Source organism: Mus caroli, unplaced genomic scaffold (genome assembly GCF_978045245.1).
Source record: "Mus caroli unplaced genomic scaffold, Mus_caroli_1 scaffold_8, whole genome shotgun sequence".
Taxonomy (NCBI): Eukaryota; Metazoa; Chordata; class Mammalia; order Rodentia; family Muridae; genus Mus; species Mus caroli.
In genome coordinates this window covers 124206193-124216165 of record NW_028227263.1, presented here as the reverse complement: position 1 = coordinate 124216165, position 9973 = coordinate 124206193, and the positions used below count along the sequence as shown (strand labels likewise).

General features: G+C 51.9%; 1 protein-coding gene across 1 annotated transcript; it reads right to left on the bottom strand.

Moving 5' to 3' along the window:
* Positions 1 to 6362: 6362 nt before the first annotated feature.
* Positions 6363 to 9584, bottom strand: Apoc1 (apolipoprotein C1). The gene is made up of 4 exons (XM_021167301.3): positions 9476 to 9584; positions 9278 to 9353; positions 8775 to 8922; positions 6363 to 6518 (listed from the first exon to the last, which is right to left on the bottom strand). The coding sequence occupies exons 2-4, from the start codon at positions 9333 to 9335 to the stop codon at positions 6458 to 6460; spliced, it is 267 nt and encodes an 88-aa protein (XP_021022960.1). The 5' UTR covers positions 9336 to 9353; positions 9476 to 9584; the 3' UTR covers positions 6363 to 6457.
* Between the last annotated feature and the right edge of the window lie 389 nt (positions 9585 to 9973).

Here is a 9973-nt window from a genome sequence, read left to right as displayed (position 1 = left end):
TTGCTTGTCATCTACTGAGACATAAACTCAGGGCAACCTTGACTGGCCTTGAATTTCTGATGTTCCTGCCTCTGCCTTCTCAGTGCTGAGATGACCCCCAGTGCCCACATGGCTGGCAGACTTTGTTTCCATGCAGCAAATCCCTGATGGGGGTATTGGAGAGATGGCTCAGGGGTCAAGAACACCGGCTCCTTCTCCAGAGGACCTGGGTTCAATTCCCAGTACCCTTGTGGCAGCTTGAAACTACCTGTAACTCCAGTTTCAGAGGATCTGACACCTCCACACAAACATACATGCAGGCAAAAACCAATGCACATGAAATACAAATACTATATATATATATATACACATACATTTCCTGATGGTCTTTTAGCTGCAGCTGGAGCAACTGTACAGAGCAACCCTGCCCCCAGCGCCTGAGGCGGGCTGAGCCTCACACTGATATGGTATGGCTCCTCACATGTCAGACTCTTGCTGACAGACAAAAAAAAAAAAAAAAAAAAAAAAAATATCACACAGAGCTGCTGCTTTGCCATGATGCAAACATTTTAGGAATAGATCTTGGGTTCTGTTGCACAACCATGTAAATGTCTCAACACTGCTGACCTAGACACCCGAAACTGGCTGAAATGCTAAATGTTATGTTCTGTGGTTTTGTTGTTTTGTTTTTCCACATCAGAAAAAGGAAAACAGAAGCACAAACCAATGAACCATAGATCCCCATGTCTGGCTATGAAAAAAGACCTCTTGCTGGACACGGTCACGGGGGCGGGGGCGCAGGTCTGGGATGACAGAGCTTGAGAAGCTGAAGCAGGGGGATTATTGAGTTTAAGCTCGGGTGACTTAGGAAGACCCGACTCCCCAGAAACTCAGGACGGAGTGGAGTTTATAGCCAATCGCCATCTCTTTTCAGCATCGAGGCTACGTGCAGGTTGCTGGTTGCCAAGCCTCTGCGGGCTGATCAGCTCACACTACAATGTGACTTGCTGACTTACCATTACCTGGCTTGTAGGCTGGCCTGAGACAGGACAGAGCATCAGAAGAGGTGCAGCCATACTATAACGCGCAGTTGCTATTTATCTATTTATTCTTTTTTTGAAAAAAAAAAATTTTTTTTTATACCAAGTGTGGTGGCACATGCCTTTAATCCCAGCGCTCTGGAGGGATCACTGTAAATTCGAGACTAGCCTGCTCTACAGAGCTCCAGGCCTCTGAGGCCATGGAGAAACCCTGTTTCAAAGACACTCCATATATATATACTCCCACTCTCTCTCTCTTTCTCTCTCTCTCTACACACACACACACACACACACACACACACACACACACACACACCACACCGGGCTTCTGAAGTTTAAATAAGGATTCTCTTTTCCCCATGAAGCTCTGCAAGCCTGGACTCTGAAGGCCTTTGTGTTTGCCTTCCCAGTGCTGGCATCATCAGCATTCCCCACTACACCGAATTTAATGCACAGTTGGGGATCGAATGGAGGGCCAAGTGTAAGTTAGCAAGTACTCCATCAACTGAGTCCGAGTATGATGTTTTTAATTTGGTGTGTACTTCTCTATGCACACTGTGCTCGAGGCCCAGAGGGGGTTGCTTTGGTGTTCTCCCCAGGTTAGGAATGTTTTCCCACCGATGGGAATTGAACAGAGGGCTTTGTGTCTGGGCAGGGGCTGTACCACTGAGCCATGCCCCCAGTCCCTCACTGGGGGATTCTAGGCAGGGGCTCTCCCACTGAGCCACGCCCCCAGCCCCTCACTGGGGGATTCTAGGCAGGGGCTCTCCCACTGAGCCACGCCCCCAGCCCCTCACTGGGGGATTCTAGGCAGGGGCTCTACCACTGAGCCACGCCCCCAACCCCTCACTGGGGTATTCTAGGCAGGGGCTCTACCACTGAGCCACACCCCCAGCCCCTCACTGGGGGATTCTAGGCAGGGGCTCTACCACTGAGCCACGCCCCCAGCCCCTCACTGGGGGATTCTAGGCAGGGGCTCTCCCACTGAGCCACGCCCCCAGCCCCTCACTGGGGGATTCTAGGCAGGGGCTCTACCACTGAGCCACGCCCCCAGCCCCTCCCTGGGGGATTCTAGGCAGGGGCTCTCCCACTGAGCCACGCCCCCAGCCCCTCACTGGGGGATTCTAGGCAGGGGCTCTACCACTGAGCCACACCCCCAGCCCCTCACTGGGGGATTCTAGGCAGGGGCTCTACCACTGAGCCACGTCCCCAGCCCCTCACTGGGGGATTCTAGGCAGGGGCTCTCCCACTGAGCCACGCCCCCAGCCCCTCACTGGGGGATTCTAGGCAGGGGCTCTCCCACTGAGCTACGCCCCCAGCCCCTCACTGGGGGATTCTAGGCAGGGGCTCTACCACTGAGCCACGCCCCCAGCCCCTCACTGGGGGATTCTAGGCAGGGGCTCTACCACTGAGCCACATCCCCAGCCCCTCACTGGGGGATTCTAGGCAGGGGCTCTACCACTGAGCCACATCCCCAGCCCCTCACTGGGGGATTCTAGGCAGAGGCTCTACCACTGAGCCACACCCCCAGCCCCTCACTGGGGGATTCTAGGCAGGGGCTCCACCACTGAGCCACGCCCCCAGCCCCTCACTGGGGGATTCTAGGCAGGGGCTCTACTACTGAGCCACGCCCCCAGCCCCTCATTGCCCTGGCTGTCCTGGAACTCACTCTATAGACCAGGCTGGCCTCGAACTCAGAAATCCACCTGCCTCTGCCTCCCAAATTCTGGGATTAAAGGCGTGCCCTACCACTGCCCAGCCCTACCTAGCATTCTTTTTTTTTACATAAGAGAAAATTGAGGGCTGGAAGATAGTTCAGTGGTTAAGAGCACTGACTGCTCTTCCTTGAGTTCAATTCCCAGCAACCACATGGTGGCTCACAATCATGCATAGAGGATCCAATGCCCTCATCTGGTATATCTGAAGACAGCTACAGTGTACTTACATACATAAAAAAAATCTTTACAAAAGGAGGAAACCAAGACAGTAGTTGGTGATGGGGTCCGGGTCTGAATCTAGTTGTCTTTCATCATTTCACCATGCTGGAACAAAAGCAACCTTCCCCATGCAAAGCCTACAGCTCAAGAGGTAGGCTAAGGTAGGGAGCTGGGGCTGGGTCTAGGGCTGAGGAAGGTCTCTGTCCTTTGCCCTTAAGCCAAAGTCAGCATACAAAGTGGCTGTGGGCTGTTTGCTATTTGCTGCCTGCAATGTTTGCTCATCCTGGGGGCAGGGGCAGGCTGAAGGTCGGTCAGGGTGGACACCAGGGGCAACTGAAAAACAAGTGTGTCAGGGAGGGAGCTGGGGAGAAAGAAGAGGGATCTGCATGGAGAATGGGACAGGCTGCCACCCTAGTGTGATAGCAGAGAGAGTCACATCCCGGAGACCTGAACTGTCTTCAAGTTGGAGAGTGCCAGCCAGCAAAATTAGCACGAACTCTCCTTTGACCTCTTTGTTTTTGAGACCATTACACTGTAGTCAGGATGGTCTCCAGCTCCTGGTGATCCTCCGACCTCAATCTCCCAGGTGTCTGCTCTCCTCCCTCCTCTTGGTCCCCATCTTCTCATGGTTGAGAATCCCTACTCACGCTGAGCCCGCATGCCTCCCTGCCCCCGAGTCCCCCTCCTCTTGTCTTCCACGGGTCTCTAACTGCTCACTTCTTCAGATGGATGCTTGAGGTCTCTGGCAAGGGAATTTGGAGTGAAAGAGAGGCTGAGGCTGCGGCTCCATTGGTGGAACCCTTCACCATGCACACACGAAGTCTCGTTCTGTCTCTAGCATTGCATAAAACTAGGCACAGTGGCAGAAGTCTGTAACTCAGGATTTGGGAGGTGGAGGCAGGAAGATGCATGGTTTATCATCATCCAAGTTTGAGGCTGGCCTAGACTGCACAAAATTGTATCAAATAAAAAAATATTTAAAAAAAATATTTCAGAAATTAATTATGCAGCAAGTGGTGGTGGCACACACCTTTAATCCCAGCACTCAGGAGGCAGAGGCAAGCAAATCTCTAAGTTTGAGGCCAGCCTCGTTTCAGGATAGTTTCAGGACAGCCAAGGCTACACGGAGAAACCCTATCTCAAAAAACCAACCCTAAAAATAAAAAAATAAATGGAACTAATTATGTATATGTTGTGAGGGTGTTGTACATGGGTGTTCCCATGGAAACTGGTGAGGGTGTTGTACACAGGTGTTCCCATGGAAACTGGAGTTATAGGGAATTGGGAACTGCCCGTTATGGATGCTTGGAACCGAAGTCAGTCAGTGCTCTTAACCCCTGAGCCATCTCCCCAGCCCATCTTATTAAGGCGTTTGCCACCAACACCCATGGCCGGAGTTCAAGCCCCAGGACCTAGAGAAGCAACTCAGGCAAGTTGTCCTTGGACTCCACACTCACCGGGGACATGCACATGCATACACATAATACAATGAGTTACCTGGGTCGCCCCATCCCCCGTGAATTGTGATGCAATGCACAAGGGCAAAGGAAGTAGAGATGTGAGCGGCTGGGGGTGGGGTGGGGTTCAGAACCCCTGCGAGTTGTAAGGTGAAAGACCACCCCAGACCTGCTGTCAGTGGGCAGAATAACTTTCCTTAGGCTGACTGAAGGCTTAAAAGTTTGGGGGGACTGAGGGTAGGGACATCCAGTATGGGCAGAGGTCACTGGCTTGGGGCTCATTAGCATGGCGAAGCATTTCAGGAATCTCAGTGCAGTCTGAACAGGTTTTGTCTGGAAAAAGGAAATTGATCCTGTCATCTAATTGGGGCCATGTGACATTCTTCAAGTGGAGGAGAGTATGGGGGCTTAGAATTCCCCCAGGCAAGGTCAGAGAAGGAGACTGGCTAAGGAAGAGGGTCTCCCCTACTGCGCCCCAGCCCACAGGCTAGGCTATCCTGTCATGGTGGCCTTCAGTCTTAATTAGCAGTTTTCCCACAATTTTGTTGTTGTTGTTTTGTTTTTTGAGACAGGGTTTCTCTATCCTGGCTGTCCTGGAACTCACTCTGTAGACCAGGCTGGCCTCGAACTCAGAACTCCTCCTGCCTCTGCCTCCCAAGTGGTGGGATTAAAGGCATGCACCACCACTGCCCAGCTCCCACAAAGTTTTTTATAAAAAGCAATGAAAAAAAAAAGTTTTTTTGAAAGTATTTCCAAAGAGTTAGAGGTAGTGGCACACACCTTTAATCCCAGCACTTGGAATGGAAGAGTCGGGGATCTTTGTGAGTTCCAGGCCAGCCTGCTTTATGTAGAAAAATACAGAGTAAGACCCAGCCTTGAAAATGAGAAAAGAGGGCTGGTGAGATGGCTCAGTGGGTAAGAGCACCCGACTGCTCTTCCAAAGGTCCAGAGTTCAAATCCCAGCAACCACATGGTGGCTCACAACCATCTGTAAGGAGATCTGACTCCCTCTTCTGGAGTGTGACAGCTACAGTGTACTTACATATAATAAATCTTTAAAAAAAAAAAAGAAAAAGAAAAAAAGAAAATGTGAAAAGAAATGAGATAGGAAAGAATCGCGTGGCTCAGTGGTAGACTCCCTGCCTAGGATCCCCCAGTGAGGGACTGGTGGTGTGGGGCTCAGTGGTAGACTATTTGCCTAGCATGCCTTGGTTTCTGTACGAACTCAGTGTGTTAAGGCAGGCCTAGGGTTAGGTGGTGGTGGCGGCGGCACACTCCTTTAATCCTAGTACTCCGGAGGCGGCAGAGGCATATGGTGTAGGCCAGCCTGGCTTATGGGGAGTTCTGAGACATCCAGGGCTACCCTGAGAAACCCGTCCTGTCCACCATTCCCTAGTCCTCTGCATCATCCACTTGCGGTTTAATGAGTGTCTACTCTCTGCGCTGAAACGTCCAATCCAGCCTCCTCTGGATCACACTAAACAGGAGAGTGTAAGCTATGCATCATTGCAGGCTATGCATTCAGCCCTACTCCCTGCTGTCTGACTGGGTGCCTTGCACCAAGAACTTTCCTTCTTTGAGCCTCAGTGTTTGACGTGAATAGGGTTCTCAAGGTTCTTTGGGGAACCATAACGTGAAAGGTATGCAGACAGGGGTGGGGGGCTGGAGAGATGTCAAAGCACTTAAGAGCCCTGGCTGTTGTTCTTCCAGAGGACCCAGGTTCCATTCCCAACACCCACATGGCAGCTCAGGACCTTCTCCAGTTTCAGGAGAAGCAAGGCCTTCTTCTGGCTTCTGTGGGTACTGTACACACGAGGTGCACATAAAAACATGCAGGCAAAACACCCTCACACAGAAAAATACATAAACCACCAACAAGCGAAGGGACCCAGGCTCTGCATCATCCCTCAGCCCCCACCCCAGTCCAAAGCACTTCAGGGAGCGGAGCGTTTGCTCTCTACACGGTTTTTATTGGTGTGTGATGAAGAAGGACCTGGCACATGACGTGGATGTCCTTGCTGCTTCGAGGTGGCCCGCCAGGTGCTCAGGAGAACGTGGTCTTCAACTTCTCCTTCACTTTGCCAAATGTCTCTGAGAACCAGGCCCTTTAGAGAGAGACGGGACAGAGTCAGTGCTTGCTGGACCCTCGAGGGACCTAGAGCTCTGCATCCCATTCCCCTCCTGTTCCTTTCCTTATCTCCCCTCATCCTGTCTGTGGGATGAAAACCCTGGGTTGGGGGTGGGGAGGTGTCATTGTTTCTGCCTCAGTTCCCTCACACAGACCAGAGAATTTGTGTGGGTGTTTTGGGACAGGGTCTCATGTAGCCCAGGCTAGCCTCAATCTTGATATATAGCTAAGGATGAAGACCTTGAACTTCCAATCTTACTGCCTGCACCTCCCAAATCAATGTGGGTACCGTGGGCTTTGTGCACACAAGGCAAGCACTGAGCCACATCCCCAGCCCAGATCAGAGCATCGTGAAACCAAAACTCAAAGAACTTCATCTTGACCTGGCTTTCAAAGCCAGCCACTGTGTGAGAGGTGGCTAGCACGTAACTACAGAGGACAAAGGGCAACCTCAGGTCTTCACCAGGCATGTCCCTGATCTAGGCTCCTAGCCTAGCCAACTGGCAGCCAGGGTTCCATATGTCTCTCTTTCCCATCACCTGACGCCAGGGTTCCATCTGTCTGTCCTTCCCTTTGTAGGGTGAAATGTCTGCATCTAACTAGCTCTGTATCCTCGAACTCAGAGACCTGCCTGCCTCTGCCTCTGGAGTGCTGGGGTTAAAGGCGAGTGCCACCACTGCCTGGCATTTATACAGAAGCTTTATTTTGTTCATGTATTTGTGCTCCAGTGCCTGCAGATCCAGTAGAGGGGATTGGATCCCTTGGAGCTGGAGTTACAGGGCTGCTGTGAGCTGTGCTGACATAGGTGTGTGTGTGTGGGGGGGGGTAGGGGCACAGACTGCTGGTCCTCTGCAGGAGCAGCAAGTGCTCTTAACTGAACCCTATGACTGATTTTTAAAAATGTGAGTTCTGCTGGGCAGTGGTGGCGCAGGCTTTGATCTCAGCACTTGGGAGGCAGAGGCGGGTGGATTTCTGAGTTCGAGACCAGCCTGGTCTACAGAGTGAGTTTCAGGACAGCCAGGGCTACACAGAGAAAACCCTGTCTTGAAACAAACAAACAAAAAGATGTGGATTCTGGTACCAACCAGATCCACACAGGCATTTTAAACACTGCATGATCTTCCCTCAGTTCCCTTCCATCTTCTTATCTTTTTTTTTTTTTTAAAATCTTGTTTGTTTTTATTTTTCGCTGGGATTAAAAACGTGCAGCTACACCCCACAAGGCTTGCCATCTCTTGCTTCCCGCCCACCCCTTCTCTAGCCTGTGCTTGCCCAAGCTCTCGCCGCTCATCCTGGCCTCCGTCCTTGGCCCAAGTTCTCCCCCCAATTCTAGAAGGCCATTCTCTCTTATCTACAGATCTTCCCACCCCAGGGCCTTTGCACTTTCCTTCCAAAGGAAACCTCCTTTGCCAAGTTTAGGCCTGGCTGGATATTTGTAATCAAACTCAGACCTCACTTTAAATGAACGATTTGTCTACTTGCCAAACTGGCTAGCCAACCTGTTTACAGCATATCAGGTGTCTCTCAGGTGTTTTCACCTCCTGCTTTTTGTTGTTGTTTTCAATTTGAGGCAGAACCTTGCCTGTAGCCCAGGCTGATCTCAAACTCCTATTTCTGTTCTTTACTGGGGCCCTTTTTTTTGGGGGGGGGTGTTGAGATAGGGTTTCTCTGTATAGACCTGGCTTTCCTAGAACTAGCTTGGACCAGGCTGGCCTCAAAGAGATCCACCTGCCTCTGCCTCAGGAATACTGGGATCAAAGGTGTGCACCACCACTGCCTGGCTAGTTGCTGGGATCTTAACCCAGAATGCCCTAATCTCTCTTTGGCCCGTGTAAACTGCCGAGTCCAGGCCTGCACAGCTTCTGTTGTGACCCTGCCCCAACTCTCCTACATTCTTTCTCTGTCCCGGAGACTCAAGTCATGTCCTGTCTCAAGAGTACACAGGGAGGGGTCAGGGTCTGTCCTAACCAGTCAGCCGCCTAGCTTGGCCCTTCACTACGACTTGGAAACATCTCTATCAGTTGGCTGGGAGTTACATGGCCTGTCTCCACACTACAAACACTTTGACATCCAGTTCTATGACTTCAGATCCAGTTCTATGACTTCAGGGAAAGTGTCAAGCACTCTGGTGCAGTTTCCCCATTGTGTCAGTGTGGAACTGTCTGCTAGGGCTTTTACATACGCACACGCACACGCACACACACCACCCGCCCGTGTCCTGAAAGGTCCTAACCGGGTCTTGGTCAAAATTTCCTTCTGTTTGATATGTTCAATGGCTGCCCGGGCCTTGTCTTCCAAAGTGTTCCCAAACTCCTTCAGTTTATCCGGTAAACTCTCCAATGTTCCCGACAAATCAGGGGCCGCCTGGGCGGGGGCTGGGCCTGCCGCGAGAGGGTTGCGAGCAAACTCGTTAGTATGGGGGAGGGTATTGGACATTTGATTTTACTGCACCGCTCACCTCCTTGTTTTTACGCTCCGCCCCTTCTAGGAAGATTAGCCAATCCCAAAGGTGGTATCCTAGGTCGTTGCTTACTGTGTCTTTTCTGGACAGAGTTGCCTCCTTCAGCACCCACTTTGACAGAAAAGTAAGGCACCTGGCAGGTGGGATGGGGGACGATGGGAGGGCGGTAGTGGAATGATGACACAGAAAGGGACCTCAGAGCCCTGCCTCGAGGGTCTTCTAAGCCTGGGCCGCAGGCACAAGACCAGCTTCACACTTCCAAGCCTCTTTCTTACCTTCCAAGGTCATGGCTACGACCACAATCAGGACAGGAAGAGCGATGAAGAGCCTCATCCTGGCTGGAGGGGCACCCTGGAGGCAGATGCACGGGTAGCGGGGGACATTGCTAGTATTCACCACCGCCCTCCACCATGATCCCACCACCCCAATCCCTTAGCTGTAGGAAGTGGGGGAACACTTTGCTATGCACTAACCTGGATCTAAGGATCTCGCAGGAGGCCCACGGCGGTGGGAGGATCCTGCACAGAGGTTTAACCGGTTGGGGAGGGGGCGGGGCAAGCTGGTCGCCCTCCCCCTGAGCCTCCCCCTTGTCTCTGTGTCCACCTACTTTTTTATTTTTTTGACATAGGATTTTTGGCTGGCCTGGAATTTGTGATGCTCCTGCCTCTGCCTCTCTAGTGAGTGCTGGGATTTACGGGCATGCACCAACACCAACACAACCAGCCCACTCTCTTCTGTCATTCTGGTGGATACTGGGAGGCAGATCCCACATCCAAGGCTTTTTATTTAGGCCTAAGGCTCCTCACTGGGCAGCATTCTCACTTCCAAATCTCATTGATCTTCACCCAGCCTTGGCTGCTCTGCCTACTCACTCTCTCTCTGAGGCTGTCCCACCTTAAGGGGGGGGGTGTTACAAACAACTCCCCTCACCCCATCTCACCCCTAGCTCACACCGCATCCTCAGGTTAGCT